Here is a 20,871-nt window from a genome sequence, read left to right as displayed (position 1 = left end):
GGGGATTTGAATTCGAACCCGGGACACTTGCATCATAGAGCGTGGTCTCTACCACTTGACCCAGTTAGTGCCCAAAGATAAGAAAACAGAGTTTAAAATTTCTGGAGATCGAACTCAAATTTCTCAAAGTGGGCACAATGCGTTAGTTAATTCAGGATTTTTCTAATAAGTTATTATTATAAAAAAATATCCTCTTGCTTAATTTTCGTTTAATTGTCATTACTTGAGCTGTGTACAATGTAATAATAATGTCACTCTTATTATTAGTAAAATTCTAATATATAAAATCTCACTACAACAATAATAATAATAATAATTTTATTTCTCTTTTATCATCTGCGGCTGCCGCCGACTTCACAACCGACTTCATCGGGCAAGACGGCAAAAAATCCCGAATCATTAATCGTATAGGTCGTTACATAATTTAAACAAGTTTAAAATTTAATTCAATCGTTCCTTTCGTGATCCACTTTTGGGAACTCGGGATCCCACTTCTGAATTTGTGAGCCTAAATGGGGCACAGTGAAATAATAATATAATTTATTAAGGGAAAATGGGCAAGTGAAAGTGCCACCCGTGCCACCCATCTTTCAATTTCCTCGGAGTGAACTGCCCATGGCGACTGATGCTTACTCACTGAAGTACAGGGACAGATGACTCGAAAAATAAGCCCCAGCAACCTTCAGGACCCGCCTAGGGATGATATATTGGGTGTGTCATAGAAATGAAGGATTGGGATTGGTGGGTTTGGCCGTCAACTGGGTTAACAATTGTCGAATGGGCCTTATTTTCTACAAAATTGTCCTTGCTAGGATATAATCGGCAAAATGGGTAAAATAGAGTAAATCGGAGTGATTTATAATTGAGAATTTTGAAATATACTCAGTGTTTTAAATGGGCAGAAAGATCACAAAGAAGTGCAAACGTGGTTTCTTCTTTTTGCCCATTTAAAACAGTTATTTATTTCAAAATTCTGAATTACTAAATTCTACCATACAATAAGTGAATCGTCGGCTCCGTACAAGACTATTGCAAGTCTACCTACAGTAGTATAAAAAGATAGTATAATTATATGCAAAAACGTTAAATCTACATCCCCAAAAAATGTTATATTTACTAAGTTAGCCCTGCAAGAGTTATGAGATAAAAACTGAAAATCACTTGGCACAATTTGCAAACTTTTTGCCCACAATTTTACTGTAAATAATTTAAAAATTGCGTTAAACAGAAGATTTTCAATGATTAAGTAAGTTAAAATAGTTTTAAAAATTGAAAGTATAATAATTGTCTTGTATTACTGAAACATTAATAATAGAGCTGTCCGAGTTTACACCTCTCCCTTTAAAAGTTGAATTTTAGACTTAAATATAATAGGGTGAAAGGAACGTCTATTGACACTTTAAGAACTCGTGTTAGCACCTATTGACACCCTATTCTGTACTATTTGGAATGTGAAATTTGAACATCTCTGTTTATATATAGTGAAAGGTATATTACAGAAAAAACGTTATATTACTTATATTTTACTAGATACATTCAATAATTTTCAACATTTTGACAAAAGTGTCAATAGGGGTTCCCTGTCCAACAGACGTTCATCCGACCCTAGTCTAGTTTTAGATTTCGGAAAATCTGGAATTCCGCAAAATTTTCAGAGCAAACTTTTTAAAATAAAGCCGCATTCAGAAACTTTATGAAATTCTCTACACTGAGAGAAATCCGAAAAAGTTGAAATAACATTCCGGATATGTTAATTTTACCCTGCATTGTTGATCCGAAATCGGTGTAAATATTACCCTTTTGAGGTGTATTAGGGGTTAAAGGTATCCTTTTTCATGTTAATTTTACCCTCAATAAGGTGTAAAATTAACATTAAAAAATGTTGATATATTTTACACCAGAAAAGTGTTAAAGTTCTGAGGAAAAAATGTTAATCGCACCCTTTTTTTCTCAGTGTATGAATTGCTGTAAAAATTGAAATCTTTTCAAAACGAAACTAAAATGTCTAAGTAATTTTACGAAAACGGCAGCAGATATTTTAATACAATAAGTATTTATGTCAAGCCTATACTTAAATTCTTTATGAATTTTAACCAATATTTATTATTTATATCCATAAGGAAAACTAATAATTGAGATTGTAACTGAAAATTATTCTAATTTAAATAAATCACATCATTCTTTTCACGTAGTGTGAGTATTTGACAATATTTTCAAAAAATTGATTAGCATTAAATCTTTCCGGGTGCACCCTGATTTAATTCATTGTGATGTCCGCACTGCGCCAATGCTTCTATACTATGCCCCCTGAATAGGCCATCAATTCAATGGAATATTGAAAAGTGACAGACGATACTAAATTCAGAGGGTGGATTTGTGTGTTAAACTGTGGAAATACTTTTTGATATATATTTTTTTTTCGTCACTGGCTGAAGCTGTGTGTTATGTATTGTTCCCTTGGGAAAATATGTGTGCGAATGCGGGTGGTAGGTGTAAAAGATTAATGGTTAAATGGCATCCATTCAGCTCTTGATCTTTTCGTCTCCCTGGGGTGCCCGTTGGGGTATAAGTTTCTTACTATGATGGGTTAAAGAGGAGCATGTGGGCAACAAATTTTTGGAAATGAATACTGGAGAAATGTTTAGGAGGGCATGGGGAGATAAATATAGGCACTGTAGGAAACTTTGGCCATGAATTTGGTTCAATGAGCGAGGATAAAGGGTGATGATTAGAGGAAGTCACCTTTTGAACTTCCATCTCTCTTCCACATCGACGCCTCATTGAAGAAGGGCTCATAAAGCTCATGAGGGCGACGATGCTACAGTGCCATCAAGTATATAAATATTGATTGAATTATTCACGCTTTTCTCTCAAACCAAATATTCTTTCAAACTGCGCTCCTCGTACATCCCCCAAGAGGCTCAAGAGTTGGTATATTGTCTCTGTTCCTGACATACATATTATACATCATGGCATCATTGTTATTCGATGCCGCACGATGGTTCTCATTCCTCCATCTACTTTTATGAATGATCGTAGGAGAATCAGAAAAGGGGTGAAAATCTGGTACCTTTTTGTCCCATTCCACTCATGTTCCATATTCTCTGATGATGCCATGGGAAATATAAGTTCTTACACAATCACTAAAAGCTCGCAGAGACTTGTGATTCTGGCGACACTGTGTCCAAACCCATTCTCTAACTTTTGTGCGCTGTCTCGCAATTTGGTGGGTCGTTTGGCGAATGAAAAATGATTTTAACAGCCAACGAAGTTGTACCATTTGGGTCTTCGTAAAACTCTTTCGTACTCAGATTCAACTTAATTGATTTTCTTTCTACATTGAGGAATTATTGCTGATGAGAAATTCTACTTTGGTTGAGTTTTTTTTTTGGATTTCTTCATCAGCATCCCGCGAAACTTTTCCGCCGCCAATTTTATTCTCATTCCGCAATGTCTTCTTGCTATAAGAACTCGCTTACGTGCTTCACGAAAGGAACGAAAAATGCCATAGAGCATAGAACGATTTTTCAATTTTCTGATATATGGACCTCAATCCTCCCACAAACCCCCATCAAACGTTGTATTTCTACAGAAAATATATAGAAACTTTTAAGCGAAACGATGATATGGTATACTTTATATACATTTAGGTATTATCTATTTTACAAAGGCCAAGAGTTAGACGTAAAAGAAGGAGCAAGATGATTTCTAAGAGTTGCAGTCTGGTGCGTTACATTTTCTTACGATTTATAATTATATTGATCTTGTGGATGTTTAATCTTACCAAATACCATAATGACTTATATATATATATAGCCGCAAGTTTGCTAATTTACCCTAAAGTTAATTTTATATAACTTAATGAAAGTGGAATCAATATGAAGCGGAGGTAGGGGTAGTTTCACCCATGAAAAATAAATTGGATTTTGAGAACGTTTTAGGAAGAAATGATAAAAACAACTAAAACTTAGTATACTATACATCCTGTGAGTTACAGTTGAGTTTAGGGTTAATAAAAATACATAATGCGGAGAAAAAGATTTTACTCGAGTCACATAAGACATAAAAGTCTCCCAATGTGGGGCAAATTTGTACAAAAATGGGGCAGTTCTAAGAAAAAAAATTCGCGTTTATTTGAAATTTGCAATACCAGAATGGATTTGAATGAAAACTTCACGACTTTAATAAGCGGTTAAAGGGATAAACGGTTGAAAATCATGATGATGGTTCCCTCGTTCATCATATTTGTTCACCTCATGATTTTTCTCAATATTTTTATTTATTTATTTATTTATTTATTTGTTATTGCCCTATAAAATTTACATTGTCTTTCATATTAAGATTATAGATTTTATTTTGAAACATTTTTCTTAGTCTGATTTATTTGAAATTATTATAGCAATCAGTAAACATTTTGGTAAAATTTCAAATAAATTACAGTGATTTTGTTAATAAACGAGAATCACCTTTTTATCAAATAACAGATCAAATTCTGTTGTGCAATTCAAAGATTCAAATCAAACTTATGACTTAATATTAAGCGACAATTAACATAAATTGCTTTAAAATTTGAATGAACAAGTGAATTTAAAAGATAATAATTTTATACACCAAGCCACTCTATTGTTCCAATGTGGTTCACAAAAAAAGCAATTTAGTATATAATGCCATTAAGTTTTTCATAAAATTACTCCAATATTTTCCGGAATCCTACAGAGTTTTTGATGAAGTCAGTGTACAACAAGAGAATGCCACAGACTGGAAGAATTTTCAATTCATTTTACAATCTCTTCAGCATACTTAAAATAAAACCACACAAAAAAGTATCCCAAATCTCTTCATTCTCCTCTTTATATACAGAAGAATATATACATTATTCCAAAAATTGTTTTCAGCAGATGACTACATGACAATTTCACATATGATATTCATTTCGAATTTAAATTTAAATGTTATGTTCGTGTATACAAATTTGTTTCAAATATTATTAAAGAAAACATTAATTATGCATATCTGTTGTTTTCCCCTAAATAAAATACCGTTGTTGAATGTTTATTAACTTTAATTCATAACAATTCATCTAATGATGAATAAAATAAGCACTGTAGAAGCATACACCCTTTCTCTGACCATTGTGATAGACTGATTAATTTTTAAATAATGTAAAATCGCGATAAATGAACGAATCTCATCTCTGTTGGAGAAAAATAAATAATATTGCATGATTAAAACGTAGATTACATCATTATTGTTTAACAACATACAGCTATACGTCCTGCAATAATTCAATTTATTTCTTATCAATATTACACCTAAAATGTATATAATCGCATTTTCAATTAAACGTTAAATTTATATCTAATAAATCTAATAAAGTTGAAATGTAATAAAAATTGTAAATTACAAAAGAATTATGTTAAGGCCGATCAAATCAGGATATTTAAAAAAGTTGCACTGTTGTACGAAACAGCTCAATTCCCATTTTCTTTCATTTTTCGAAAAATAGATTATATATAAAAATAATTAATTTCAATAAAATGACATTATAAGATAAAACCAGTAATAAGCCCAGATAAGCTTATGATAGCTGAGGTTCTTTACAGGCGGCCTCGGAGTGTTTCCAATTCGGAATGCGTGAAAATTCGATTGTGAGTTGAATTTTGGAGGTAGAGAATCGCATCGAGCAAACTGTACTCGGCGGACGAAACAGATAAAATTGGCTCGACGCGATTCTTTAGTATCAAAAATTCAACTCACAATTGAATTTTCACGCATTCCGAATTGCACGCATCCCGAGTTGCACGTACTTCGAGGTCACCTGTAAAAAATCTCAGCTACCATAAGCTTATCTGGGCTTATCACTGGTTTTAATTCACTCTAGCAGTTTTTCACCAAAGCTCGTTCACTTACTCATTCATAATCACTTTTCTATCGAACGCAAGCGGTGAATCATTCACTTGTAAATATTTCATAAGTGAACGTTCACGATTTTTACACAATCTACCCCCTGACTGCTAAACGGTAAGAGATATTGTTTTCCGGTCTTCGGTAAACCCCGCACAAGTCAACATTCTCCAGCGAACTAACTTACCCAAATCAACCCCAACCCTTTCATCCCGTCCCAAAACACGACTTTTCGACTTATCACGAATCGGCCAAAGCAATTTCAATGATTTTCGGATATGTTTTGTAGTTAGTCCAGCTGAACATTAAAACATCGACAGCTTTCACGGTTAAATCAAGATCAAAGGGGCTAATTTTCAACAGATTTGGTCAAATTAAATTAATTAATATATATTAATGATTTTTTTTAATATACCTTTTTTGAGCAATTTTCCACTTCAATATGATTTTGCGGTCATTTGATAAATTAATCAAAATTAATCTTATAAATATAGCATCCAAAAAAATTTAAAAATTGAAATGTATAATCGAGTTTCCTCAGTGCATGTGTTTTTTTATTTGTTTGTCAGGGTGTAAATAAAATTTGGTGAACATTTCTTAAGTCCAGGATGACCGTTTACAGGCCAAAAAATGTAGTGTATAATTTTTAGTGATGAAGTACAGTGCTAGGTATGTTTTTTAATGCTTCTACTTCATGTAGAATCTAATGACGCTATTGCTCTATATTTGACCAGTAAGGTTCAAATGATTTTTTAGAGCCCTTCAAAACCTGAAGGGCCAAATGTGACCAAAAACCATGAGAGAAATATCCGAAAAGGACTTCTATAATCAATTATGATGAAAAAAAAATGAAAACACTTTTTTCCTCTTGCCCAGAGCTTTCGCTACCGATGTAGATCTTCTTCAATGGTCGCCTAAATAACACTGAAGAAGGTCCACATCGGGACCGAAAGCTCTGGACAAGACAAGAAAAGTGTTTTCATCTTAGGGTGACCTCTTTCACAGGCCTTCAAAATTTCTAAATTTCAAAGATTTCATCAATGTCCAAAAAAAGTTATGCTTGGATAAATGAGTTGCTTCGCTTGGCCGTTAGACGTCAGTTGCCGATGATCAGCTTTAGGTTGACTCAAAGAGGATTAGTGCCAAAATTCTTTTCGCACTAATCTCAGGGTGCTCCACATGATGAAACAAGAAAGTTTTTCTTCAACGACCATATGATCTGACGTTCTTTGTAGTGTAAAATCAGATAATTGTTCTACGTAGAGGGTCGTTGAGCCAACTTTAAACAATGTCCGATCATATGGTTATCGAAAAAAACATTTCTTGTCTCTTCATGTAGAATACCCTGAGATTACTGCCAAAAGATTCTCTTTGAGTCACATGTTCAGTCACTACTTACACTTATGTCGACCATTTCTTCAGTAAACAAGGTTTTCTGTAGGTCACATTCTCTGGAAGTACACCGAGAAAAATGTGGATGGTAAAATTTACCATCCTCCATACAAAATTCTAATGGCCGGATAGTAAAAAAGTCACCCAGCAAACGCGATATTAAATTGGACTGTCAAAAATTGTTGAATCTATTGCATGGATAGTAAATTCTAATAGCCGGATGGTAAATTCTAACATCCCTGGATATTAGATTTTACTAGCTGGATGGTAAATTTTACTGGCAGGATAGTAAATTTTACTAGCCGGATATTAGAATGAAAAATGTCGGAAAAATTTATTTTTCCTTATTTTCATTGATTTTTGGCCATTGATTGTTTGAGGGCTTGGGGCCCTTCTTGGATGATATTCTCTGTATTTCAAGCCATTTTGGTGCGTGAAAATTGACGACTGCGCCGAGATTTGAACACGCGACCTTTGTGATGACAGTCCTGCATCTTCCAGCTGCGCCACGAATTGCTATAATATATTCAAAGCATATCGGGAACCGTTGCATCGGCACCCACGATATTCCAAAATGACATTCTAACAGCAGGATGGCAAATTTTACTGGCTTGGATAGTAATTTCAATCCAAATTACTATCCTCCGTTAAAATTTACTGTCTTCCAGTTAAATTTTAACATCAAATATGCGGCCAGTAAAATTTACTTCCCGGATATTAGAATCTAAGAGAGGTCAAGGTAAAATCTAAATGAGGATAGTAGATTTTACCATCCGGCTATTATAATTTACTATCCATAGGATAGTAAATTTTAAAATGTCAAGATGGTAGATTCTAAAGGAAAGTTTCTATGGCGGATGGTATTTTCTACTATCTTTTGAGATAGTAGAATTTAAAGACACGATTTGTAGAAAATACCATCCAAATTTTTCTCGGTGTATAATATGCATTTATTAAATTAAAAGAAAATCGCAGTGTTTACAACTACCCCATGTTTAGTACTGGCCCACTTTCCTGTACATCGACTTCCTTAAATCGACGAAATTACATAAACCCTCTAAGCAAAACATACGAAATACTAATTTTATCTCTTTGCCCTTTTGTCCAATAGTAAAAAACAGTAAAAATTACGTAATATTGAGGTAAAATAGTGGTTAAAACTCAAATCTACCTGTAGTTATTTGTTTAAAGTGGGAATAACATTTTTTTAATAATTGTATTGCATTTTATAATAAAATTTTTCTAGAACCAAAACAAACTTTTCAACTTTTGCACATGATTGAATATAAAACTATTTAAGCATAAGTCAGTATGACACATATATGATATTCAATGCCTTTCGGAATATACTTTAAAAGCTATTATTACTGTATTATTACTGGACATAAGTAGTGTCTTGATGTGAATTCAAACACTCTCTTCCAAAGCCTTTAAAAAAAACCTTTGCCTATGTCCTATTCCTGGGTCTTTTCCGCATGGATAAAAAAAGCTCAATTTTGCTTTTCATCATTTGGTTTCGGGCTATATTAAGGATGGTGGTGCTCCTTGGAATGTTATTTTAAAAATGTTGGTGGTACAGAGGGAAAAGCACCGTGAAAGTCGGTGCTTTTAAATCCACCACCAAGACCACCCACTTCATTTAACATCCCATTTAAGTGTGGGGTTTCATTTTGTGAACTTATGGTACAAGTGCGGACGACATTTGGTGTGAGATGAAATGGGGGTGTAGTTGGGTGTAGTAAAGCAAAAAAATGTGTCGTACACACCCTGCGGACCTATATATATACTAAAACTCTGACCACCCATAAGCATTTTATTCCTGAAAGCCTCTTACATGCACTCATTTACGTTCATACATTTTTCCTCATATTCGCATTTTCAGAATTTACACGAAATTACACTTCATTCCTCTTCTGTGAATAATAAAACAAATACCGCCGTCAATCAACTTCTCATCAAGTTCAAAACACCAAGAAAAGCTTCGAGAATGCTGTACAGATTCAGTGTACAAGCGTGAAGAACCAGGAAGGTGGTTATTAATTAAAAAAAAAAAGTGAAAAGTAAAATTTTCAATCTTAAAAGCTGGAAGTGGAGAATATTTTGCATAATTTACGCTTGCCTTCACTTTCTCGTATCGCATCACATTCTTTTGTGTATCTGATAGAACAACGGAGAATTTTCATCTTCAGCTGAAATCCCTCCAAAAACCATCCTTTCCAAGATCTGGGAGTACGAACAGCAAGAACGGAGGAACGATGACGGAGCGATACGGTGAAGAATCATCAATACTGTCGGATCAAGATGATGTAATTGGAGTGTCATCGTCGGATTTGGAGGAAGACGATGCCGATGATGAGGAGGAATTGGAGCAGGTTTCGGAAAATGAAGGAATGCACATTGCATTCAGTCCACAACTCATGGACTCAGCGTCAATTCGCACAGAGATGGAGGAAACGAATCCTATATCGGAATTTACTGGTCTCCATTCTACACTAAAACTCTTTGGATACGGAAGTGGTCTTCTCCTGTCCACTCTCGCACTCATCATCCTCCTGCCACTCTACTATGAACAATTAAGACTCAATGGTGAACGATTTAATATCTTTGGAGCCATTCTCTTTATCTCCTTCACTGTGGCGTTGGTCTTTGTTGGGACATCCGTCATACTCGGAAGTACCAGCAAATGGAAGGTACCCTTCTACAGACCACCTGTGCCATGGAAAAGGTGAGTACCATGGAGTTTTCATTAATTTAATTTAAGACTTTAATACAATCAAGGGAATGTATTAACTTTTGGGGAGGTGTACCCTATTAGGTGGAAAAGTTTATGGCTGCAAAATTTTATGTTCCTATAGGCTTCTTTACGTGTCTATTGAATATTTATTGGCTACAATATAGTCTAATATTAGAAAGAGTTTTATGGCTTTTCTCGACCCCCATTTATACATATATATTGATTTCCTATTACTCCTCTAAAATGCTCCCCATTTTGGTGTCTTTTATAAATAATCTCAATAATCTGTTTTATATTCTTGAATTGAATTATTGTCATGGATATTTGAAAATTATTCCCTTCCCATATTCCAAATAATTCATCATAATGTCAATTTGCATTACAACGCTGTTTTCGACTTTTTTATTTATCAAACAATTTTGTCATAAAAGTGTATTTAATTGACTGTTTTATGTATAGGATAAATAATATATTAAAATTTCATGATGTTATTCCTTCTCAAATTCACATGTTTATTTGTTGGTTTGGTTTTTTCGTTTAATTTAATAACTCTGTTTTTTTCTTTAATTTATTGTTTGAATTTTGAAAGCAATTTCTTACCAGACATCCCATCTTTTCAAATATAATGGAGAGTCATGAAATAGAAAACAAAGCATAAGTGTTCACTATTAAAAGATTAAAAGATTCTTAAACTAAGCTTTGATATAAAGAGGGAATTTAGATAATTTTGACAATCTAATTGTGAATAATCCAGGGTGATACTTGTTAATCTTTCCTGTAAAGAACCTAAATTAGTTTAGCAATTTTACATTAAAAGCCTGTACAAAAGAACTTAAAATCTATGACAGAATTTTGGGCATACAATATTTTTCAATAGAACTTTTCAAAGATTTATGCGATTATTGAATCTATTAAATGAAGATTAATATTAAAAGATTAATATTATTATCCCAGCTTTGTGGATTGTTCGAGCTCACGAAATAGAAGCTATCCATAAATTATCTTTTTGCATGTTCTTTAATCGTGTATACCGATTTATTAACGATTGAATTCATTCACAAATCGAAAAACAATTCTGAACTAGGAAATTTGCTAATAATTGTGAATAAAATAAGAGAATAAGAATTCTAAATAAAAAGAGATTCGAGAAAAATGAATCAATTATAATTACTTGATCAATTCGTTACCGATCAGGACTGATATAGCCGGATAAGAAATACCAAGATCTTTCTAAATACCAAAATATTTCTAAAAATCCAAATTCATCCACTGTATTTGAAAAATTTTACCCCCCCCCCTCCAAAGTGATTTAACTTTAACATTCAGTAATTGAAAATGGAGATTTTCCCGATCATAGGTATGTTTGGATGAAATGTTCATCTGGACTACCTCTAAAACATATTCGAATGGGTTGGAAGAGAGTGAGGGGAAAAAGGAAAAAGATCATCCGAGATAATGTCCACTTTTGGGGAGGACATCGAAGACGGAAAATCGATATCTCTTACCGTCTGACCTCTAGCTCGGGAACTAAGTTCAAGTAAAAAAAATTCAAAACAAATTATTCAATTATCGATAATTAACCGATTTATTACCGATGAAGGCTGACTGGGTTCGAAATTTCAATACTTTTCCAAAAAATCTAAACCAAATCTGTTGAAAATTAGACCCTCCAAGGGTGGTTCACGTATTTTAGGGGGATAAAGAACGAATGATTGGGGAAGGAGGGGGTTTAATAAAAAGATGAATTTCGAGATTATGTAATTTTATAAGGGTCACCGAAGACTGGAAGTCGATATCTGTTACTTTTAAAATTTTTATGAGTCGGAAAATTGCAAAAACGCGAAAAACAGTAGGGGAAATTACTCTCCCTTCGAACGTTCATGCCTTCGAATAATGCTTATTTTCTTTAAGTTTTCCTAAGAGACTTAGATTATCATCAATTTGATAATTACAAGATAATTATGTATAAGTCTATTAGGAAAATAAAAGAAAATTCAAATTATTCGAAGGCATGAACGTTCGAAGGGAGAGTACTTTCCCCTATTTCTAATATTGAGTTATTTTTCTTTACTTGCATGTTACTGTATGATGCAGTTGGGTTCAGAATTCAAAGATCTTTAAAAGAAATAAAATTTCAACTAATCCGTTGAAAATTAGGCTCTCGAATAATTGAAAGAAACTTGAGCTCATTTTGAGAAAAAACTAAAAATAAGGTAAAATGCCCTCCTGACCCTCACTCTATAAAATATAAAATGTCCTATTTAAGTAGGAGAATTATTAGAAGATTGAAAAAATATAGAAATATGCACATTTTAGATTGTACTTTTTCAAAAAATCTTTAAAAAAATATATTTTTGAGTTTAAATTTTAGAGTTTTGATGTTTATAAGTGTTGTAGAGGATGAAATTGCTCGTCGTTTTAGCTTAAATACCATCGGAATATTACAACCGACGATATAAATTTTTGAATTTTAGAAAATAGCAATAAAATTAAAACGCATATTTTAAAAAAAATGTAGACATGACTCGGACAAACGGATTTCAGATTTGAGATCATTAAATGACCCTCTAACAAATTTTGGTACTCTTGTCAAAGACACCCACAAAAACCTAAATTTTGTCACACAATATAATGCGCAAAGTTCCGATTACATAGAGAAAAAATAGAATTTTGGAAAATTTTTGTGATTTTCTATTGAATTTGGCTAAATTTTTATAATTTGGAAGCGTCATAACTAAAAATTAAGAACAGTTTCCAGGGCCATTCGTGACTGAAAAGAACGCTCTGATGGGAAGAATAAGGTAGAAAATAGTGTATAATTACATTCTCAGCAATTTGTTTTTATTCCGCAGCAAAAATACGTTACCATAAAAACTGAAGGTACTCATCATTTTTCTCGAGATGGAAACAGTATAAAACAGGGAAAATAGTAAAATTAGTTTATGAAGTTTTCAACTCATCCTTCGCCACTTAAACAGAATAAAATGAAAAAAAAAAGAAATTTTAGTGAGAAATTTGAACTTAATTCAAAATTAAGCTTTAATGCAAGCTCTTAAAAGTTGAGAAATTCAAATGTTAGAACTTTATTTTCTTCTGTAAATAAATCCTTAACTTAAACTCTAATTGGGATGAAAAGAGAAGTTATTGATTTTTTACTAAATTTCTTTGAATAATTGGAAAAAAATAAAGGAAAATCCTTTGTGATACAGGATACTGAGTATTTTCTCTACGAAAACGAAGAATACAACATAATGTTTTATTAAATGTTCTATCCATATTGGATTCAAATAAATACACCTCACTTCTTGTAAAAGATATTTAGTTATTTTTATTTTAGTTAGACATTCCAAAGCTCTTAATTTCTCCTAATAAAAATAATTGTCTAAATTAGCTTTCAATCCAATTACTTTGTTGGAAGTAGTAAAATATAGTGGTGTACGCAATTCTTTAACAAATGTCTTTCCTTGTTGAAAATTTCATTCAATTTTTCTTTATATACTTTACACTGTAACTCTCAGGTTGCTCCCCATCGTTCTGTCCTTTGGAATAAGTGTCATCCTCTTCACTGTCAGCTGCTACCAGCGAGTCCCGTGCCATCTTCAAGATCCTCTAAAGGGAGGTGCTCTCGTCTTTTCTCTCATCTTTTACTTTTTCTTCTGTCGAAAGGGTGAGTAACATAAATTTTAGCAATTTCCCATCGCTTCGTCATCGAAACTTCCTCGATTGAGAAAATTATCTGGGAGCAATATGTCTCGCATAGAAAAGTAATTTAAAATTGCACTTCATTGGGAGAATTTCCCTATCCTCAGCAATTCCAGCAAAATTCTTCCTTGCTCCTTGATCAATTTTCTCCCTGAAGCATGTTTTATATCTAGAGCTTACATTATGTTGAAAAGAAAGATTTTTTTTGGCTAATGTTCTGTATCAAGATACAAAAGGCTTTGCTAATAATCGTGAATCATTGTAAGTTGGAGATAAATATCTTTTACATGGTATTAGGCGAAAGATTCTCTGTAAAAATCAATTGATCATAATGAATTTTGCTATGTTGGTATACATAAAAGATGCTATATAGTGGAGTAGGAAGGGTGTAAGAAATTTTCTTAATTGCTTCTTGTCTAATTATCTAACGATTACCATGTATAAATAAAATTTATGGGAAGATGGGTGTGTGGAATATAAGAATTGGCTTAGGCCGAAGATGAACGAGCCCTTTTTTTCCTCGATTCACAAAGATTTTCTTCATGGGAAATTCACCCAGGAAAATCTATTATTTTTCCCAGCTCAATTCTATAAGGTATAAGGAATATTTACCATTATGCTTTTGGCAAATCCCTCAAATCTACCCAGTGGTATTATTCGCCCTAGGCAGAGAGATGTAAACAATTTTATCATATTCTTCTTCTATATATATGTATATAACTTTTTTTGCACATGTCGTATTTTTTCATCACCCACACAATACCAGTGATGGGATTGCAACGAATTTTCTCTGCAACAACCGCTGTTGTTGGGCTCTTTATCTCTGTGGATTATGGACTGTGCGACGAGTTCCGGTGTCGTGGGAGTGATGTTACCGTTACACCTGGAGAAGAAACTACTGCTTCTGTCGGTTGGCAGGGACGTGCGGTATGGACACTCTTCTACGTGATTGCCATTTTCGTCTGGGCCTTTCACGTAGTTCTCCTTGAGGGACTTGTCGTCTCTGTACCAAAGGTATGTTAGCTAATTGAAATGTTTTAGTAAAGCTGTGCTGATGCAAAAGTTTTGCTAAATTTTCTATACACTTTGGTATAGAATGAAGTATATAGAATATTTAAACTTCACAAAACAGTTTCCGCACATATACACATATCTCTTCAATAAAAAGTTTATTCAACAAAGCGATCTTGAAGAGGAACAAATAGAACTTAAATTTAATAGCAAACTATTTCCACCCCAATAAATCTTGAATAGCAATTTCTTATTCAAGTTCTCTTCAATGAATATAGAAAATTTTCAATTCAAAAAATCTATTTTACGGTAAATTTGAGATTGTTTTAAATTTTTAATATTATTATATGGAGCAAATTAAAATATTTAATATTAAAAATAATAATGAAAAATACTGATGAATTAGGGGAGGGTGAGACAGTTTGGAAACGAAGGTGCACTTTCATTTTCTGAACATTTTTCTCATTTCATTGAAAGGAACGAGATAAAATCTAAAGGAGTAGGGAAGACCGGGGTAGAATTAACCAGCATATTAAATTTTTCATTGCGTATAATTTGTAAAAAAATGTTTATATCAGGCTGATAAAAATTTCAATGAATAGGAAGGGAACTACGAATGAACAGTAGTTTCCTCAATATTACTTCTAAGACAAACTATAACATCCCACTATATAGGGGAGACAGGGGTAGAATTAGCCAGCAAATTAAGCTTTTTTTTCGCGCATGATTTGTGAAAAAATGATAAAGTTTGTCTAATGTTTTTTTGTTTCATAAGTAGCATTAAGATATTGGCTGTATAAAACCGTATAGTTCAGAGCTCTCAAATCCTTGGCTTTTTCTAGAGAGGATAATGAAAAAAGTATGACACATTGGCTACACCTGCCCCGGCCTGGGTAGATTTAGCCACTTTCGGGGTGCTATTTGCCACCAGTTTTCCAGACGAAATTTTAAAACTGGAAATACCAAGTGTTATTTCACTTGATCCACTGAAGCCCACTGATACTAAATATGTAACTTAAACCTAATGAAAAAGACTTTAGCCGACTTTTTTATGACATTTTTGTAATTGCGGCAAAAATGATGAAAATATCCTGAAAAAATCTATTTCACAAATTTTTCATCCGAATGGCAATATTGCTTGGAATATCAATAGTACTCTTTCATCTAACAATTATCCATGTATTAGTGAAAAATCATTGATAGTTTTATCCGGCCACGGAAGAGTAGCTACAACTGCCCCGAGGGCTGTTTCAGTGTTTTTCATCTTATATAAAAAATTGGATAATTATTATCCAAGTGAAAAATATATTTTAATTAGGTTTATGAAACCAGAAACGAGGTAAAACTATGAAACCTTGACTAGAAACTCAGAAAACCAAATGCTGGTCCAAAAACTGTAACATCAAAACTACAATTTTATACCCATTTTATAAAAATGCTTCTAAATTGTAGGATAACAGGATCAGAGTTATAAATATTTCTGGGAATATGGGGATGTGTTCCTACTTTCATTAAAAAATACTTTGCTCAAGGTACATTTTAAGGGAACCGAGAAAAATCCACTGTCTACTTCTGCCCCTGGCTAATTGTACCCCGGTACAAAAATGTACAAAAATGCTATACGTGGCTAATTCTTCCCCGGTTTTCTCTTGAAGTATTTCTAGTTCATTGACTGAATGAGTTAATTTCGAAACTTCAAAAAAATATATATATCCTAAAAGCGCGCTTAAAGCTAAATAACCAAAAAAAGGCAAAAATAGAATAACATTGTTATGCTTTCAAATTGGCAATTTCATTGTAATAATAATTTTTTAGAATATATTTAAATTGCTTACCACTACGAAAAATATTATGTTCACAAATTAAAAATATCAAAATTGAGCGCAATTTGTAAAGAAAATTATGACAATATCTTAAATTTCCGAACTTATAAAAAATAGCATCAAAATACTTTAATGAAATCCTTTGTCAATTATATTTTTGTGTAAAGTCCTACAAGGTCTGAAAATAATTTATATTCGTTCTACTTTTTCAAATTATAAATAAATACGAATTTTTATATCCTATAAACTAATCCGTATTTAACCATTCAGATGAAATCGCCTGCCCTGCAATTGATCAATGAAATTAAAAGATAATTGTTCTTATTTTCATTAATTCTAATCCCAAATAACTTACAGTAATATAGGGTCCAAGCAACACTTGTTCGACAGGGAACACCTATGGGTAATTTCATAAATATATTGAAATATAATTAATGTATCTAATAAAGTGCAAGTAGGATAACTGTATTAAATTTCGTCTAGCTTGCAATTCCGACCACTTCTTTTGTTCCTCAAATTTCCATGAATTTTTAGTTTTGCCATACATAATCTAGAGATTTTACAATGCAAAAAAAAACAACAAAAAAATGTTGCTTTAACGATCTAGATAATGTGAAAAATACTTTTTAAAAATTCCGGAAATGCAAGGAACTATGAGAACCAAATTGGTCGAAACATTATCCAAAGCTATATTTATATTTTATTCATTTTAAAATGTATCAAGAATAATTTTTAGAAAAAAACAAAGACGATGAACTATTTGCAAGATCCCATTCAACACTCCTTACAAAAGAAGTAACAAAAAAATCAATTTGTATTAAAAATATTACATTTCAAACTTAAGACTTTGGTGCTTACATTCAACTATGCCGAAATTTGGTACGGTTACCCTAATATTACGCTTTTTTTCAATAATTGACCTCATCCTGTTTAAATTTAAAGGTGTTTAAACTTTGTGTTCCAAATGACACAAAATAGGGTGACAATAGGTTCTTAAACTTCTTAAAGCTTTTAAAGTGCCAAGGTATTCTTTCGACCTTACTGACTTTTATTCAATTCAAATTGCAATTAAATTGTTAAAATAAAAGTATATAAAATTTTGTATTAATAAATAATTTTCAATATGTTATTTAAAATTGTTGAAATATACATAACATAATGGTACTTTGTGTGAAATTTTGTGTATTTCAACCAAAGTTTTTGAATTTTCAGCAAAAAAATGTGAAAAAAGTGGGGAATTTCCATTTAAAACGTGGTTTTCTATAGAGATAAGTATTTTGCGAAGACGTGAGCATCATATGCAAGTGTCTCGCATTAGAAGAACCCAAAGTTTAAGAAAAAAAATTGAAAATAAAATAAGAGAAATGCACAAATCTAATAAGGAAAAAAATCCCAGTAACAAAAATTCCAAATAAGTAATAATAATTCTTAAATAAAGAAAATTAAAAACCTTTTTAATTAAAAAATTTAAAATTAAACACTTTTCTTAAACTTTATAAATAACTAAAAATGATGTAAAAAATTATACACTGTATAATAGGAGTAAATTCTTTTTTGCTGTGAAACAAGGAAAAACGCTGCAGTAGATTAGGCAGTGTTTTAGTAAAACAGTCGGTAAAAATGAAAATTGGTAAATAGTTAAATACTTTTAACGTGGGGAAAATTGACAAAGAGGTATGAACCATTTTCTTTTTCTTACTGACCAAGATGGATTTCTTTATTTACCAATATTGAATTTTGTACTTAACAAATTTACTAATTTACGGACCAAAAATGTTTTCCTAGAATAAAAGAGTATAATTGAAAGGAGGAATATCTTCCGAAACAATTAAACATTAAGACATAGTCAATCTTTTAACCCTTTAACGACGTGACACTTTTTACGGACCGAATATCAACAATAAAAATTTAACCGATAAACAAAATCAATAAAACGTTTTACATCTGACTTTGGAAAATCCAAAAGATTCTTATTCGATGCATTTTTTACCTCTACGAGCGATAGGGACAAAAATAGCCCAAAAATTTAAATCAATTTTCTGACAATACCAATGAATAATAATTTTCAGTCTAATGAAAAATATTACGTATAAATATTGTAGTTTCTTTTTCCAAAACAGTTTGGCTTGAAAAAAATTAGAAGTATAAAAAATAATTAAAATAATTTTTCAATATGAGAATTTAAAAATTCGTCATTTACAAAGGTTAAATATTTACTATATAGCAAATAGTTGGAGACTTGCAAAAAATATCCTAGATTCCTTCTACCTTCTACTTTGCAAATACGTACAAACATAAGAAAAAAAATAATTTCATATAGTCAGGAAAAATTATTTTCTTTATGGGACACCGGTGTTCCAATCGTCCTTAAAGGGTTAAAGAGATACCTTGATTAGGTGAAATTGGTATCCTCCGTCTGGCCTCCAATTCACTGTTAAGTTTTTCGATTAAGAAAAACATAATACACTCCGACAAAAACTTTCCGTAAGCTTCATATTGAGCAAATTGTATCAAAGAATGTCTCTCCATGGGATCATAGAGTTCCCAGCAATAAAATAAATGTATAGAAATAAAGTAGGTTCAATAAATGGTTTTGATAATCCACAATAAATCTTCTGTATTGAACGCAGAAAAATGAACGAGTCATCCTAAATGAATAGAATTTCATGGGCATTCATTTTCCTTTTACGTTCTCCATGTGGGGGATGTAATATAATGCGATTTCCTTTTCCTATCACAAAAGCCCATCAATAATTTTAAACATGTCGTCCTATAGAGAATAAGAATCTAACCAGGATGACCCTCAATTGGAATAATAGATCGAAATGATGCTAATTTAATTCTATCCCTTCCCAATTAACGTATCCTCCTTGCAAAGCTTTTAGAGACTATATGGGATAGAACAAGGAAATTGAACCCATTGTCTATTTACATGGAGAATTATCTTGATTTCCTTTCTCTTTACAGAGTGGCAAATCCAGCGTCACGTCAACAACACCGACTCATCTGTTGAGGACAGTGTCAAGGATTGTGGCCAATTCTGAACCACTACTGACCCCAACGCCAATTAAGAAGCCACCAAGTCGTCAGAGAATCCATCCACTTCATATGATTGTTTGGATCCATGCCCTAAGCTTTGTCTTCATCGTGGCATTTGGCTGGATTGATATTTTTCCAGCTGCTGGTCGGGTAAGTTTATTCCTCTTTTCTGGATTTCCAATTACTCTCTTATTGGATTGTTCAAAACTAAAACTTCATGGATTACAAGCTATTGAAATTAGTTAAAGTCCAGCAAGAAGTTATTTGAATCAGTTGAATTCCTTTCTCCCTCCCTAAGTAAATGAAAACTTTGTACACTTATGTAAGACTTCTTGCAGGATTTCATGAAAGTTTTCATAAAAATAACTTCTATTCTGTTTTCATCTTTTCCCAAACACCCTATTCTTTGAATAATTTATGATATATCGAAGAATTCTTCCTTTTACATTTCTACGGAGTTTTCCATATTTTTGTGAAAATGTAAATTGTTAGATTTATGGGAGAAAATATATCTTGAACAAATACAGAAACTTTGTAAATTTTTCTTATGGAAATATTTTCTTCCAGACTTCTATCGACTCGATGTATACTCTTTAAGAAATTGCTAAGCTAAAATTATTTTTGTTTTATGAAAATTCTAAGAGATTTTTAAATTTGAGTTTATCCATAAATTAAAGTAGTTGAAATTTTAATTAAATGTAACCGAATATTTAATATTCATTAAACATTATATGTCCTTGTGTTCCTAAATTTACTAAATTAAAGCATTGTAAGCTTTGACACCTTAGCACAGCTTTAATTTCTGCAGAATCAGAAAACGTTATGGGATAGAAATATTTTATAAAATTAAATAGTTAATTTCATGTAATACGCTTTATATGAAAAAAAAAGTATTACATTAGATTTTTGTTTTGGAAAAGTCGAAAGTTAAAACTCAAATTTTGTTTTAATTTGGCCCCTTTTTCACATCGTCATTATTATTTAATTCAATGAACTTATCAAAGTACAAAAGTGTTCTTCTGACACGCTTCTGTACTGAATGAAATTATGAATAATTAAGGATACGTCTGAGTAACTTACGTAAAATGTTCATCCGTTACAACAAGAATATTGCAATTTTAAAATATTCTTGACAAGGGATATGAAATATTAAAGAAAATCCTGGGCAAATATTTATTCCTTCTTTTACAAAAAAAACGAGTTTCCCAAGCAGCTTATCTGGGGATTTATGAGAAGCTTCCGTTTCGTGTGAGATTTCATGTTCAA

General features: G+C 32.1%; 1 protein-coding gene across 2 annotated transcripts in view; it reads left to right on the top strand.

Annotated features, from left to right (window-relative positions):
- Positions 1–20,871, top strand: part of LOC129809559 (uncharacterized) — a 36,141-nt gene that overhangs the window by 12,743 nt on the left and 2,527 nt on the right. The window contains exons 2-6 of one of the 2 annotated variants that reach the window (XM_055859486.1): positions 9,179–9,325; positions 9,461–10,021; positions 13,549–13,697; positions 14,499–14,746; positions 19,534–19,755. In XM_055859486.1, coding sequence (XP_055715461.1) covers positions 9,552–10,021; positions 13,549–13,697; positions 14,499–14,746; positions 19,534–19,755 — 1,089 coding nt within the window. In that variant the 5' untranslated portion in view covers positions 9,179–9,325; positions 9,461–9,551. Of the gene's footprint in view, positions 1–9,178; positions 10,022–13,548; positions 13,698–14,498; positions 14,747–19,533; positions 19,756–20,871 lie in introns of both variants that reach the window. The other variant, XM_055859485.1, reaches the window with a different exon arrangement.

This window comes from Phlebotomus papatasi, chromosome 1 (genome assembly GCF_024763615.1).
Source record: "Phlebotomus papatasi isolate M1 chromosome 1, Ppap_2.1, whole genome shotgun sequence".
In the NCBI taxonomy this organism is placed as follows: domain Eukaryota; kingdom Metazoa; phylum Arthropoda; class Insecta; order Diptera; family Psychodidae; genus Phlebotomus; species Phlebotomus papatasi.
The sequence above is the reverse complement of the archived record's forward strand: the minus strand, read 5'-3'. Positions and strand labels throughout refer to the sequence as shown.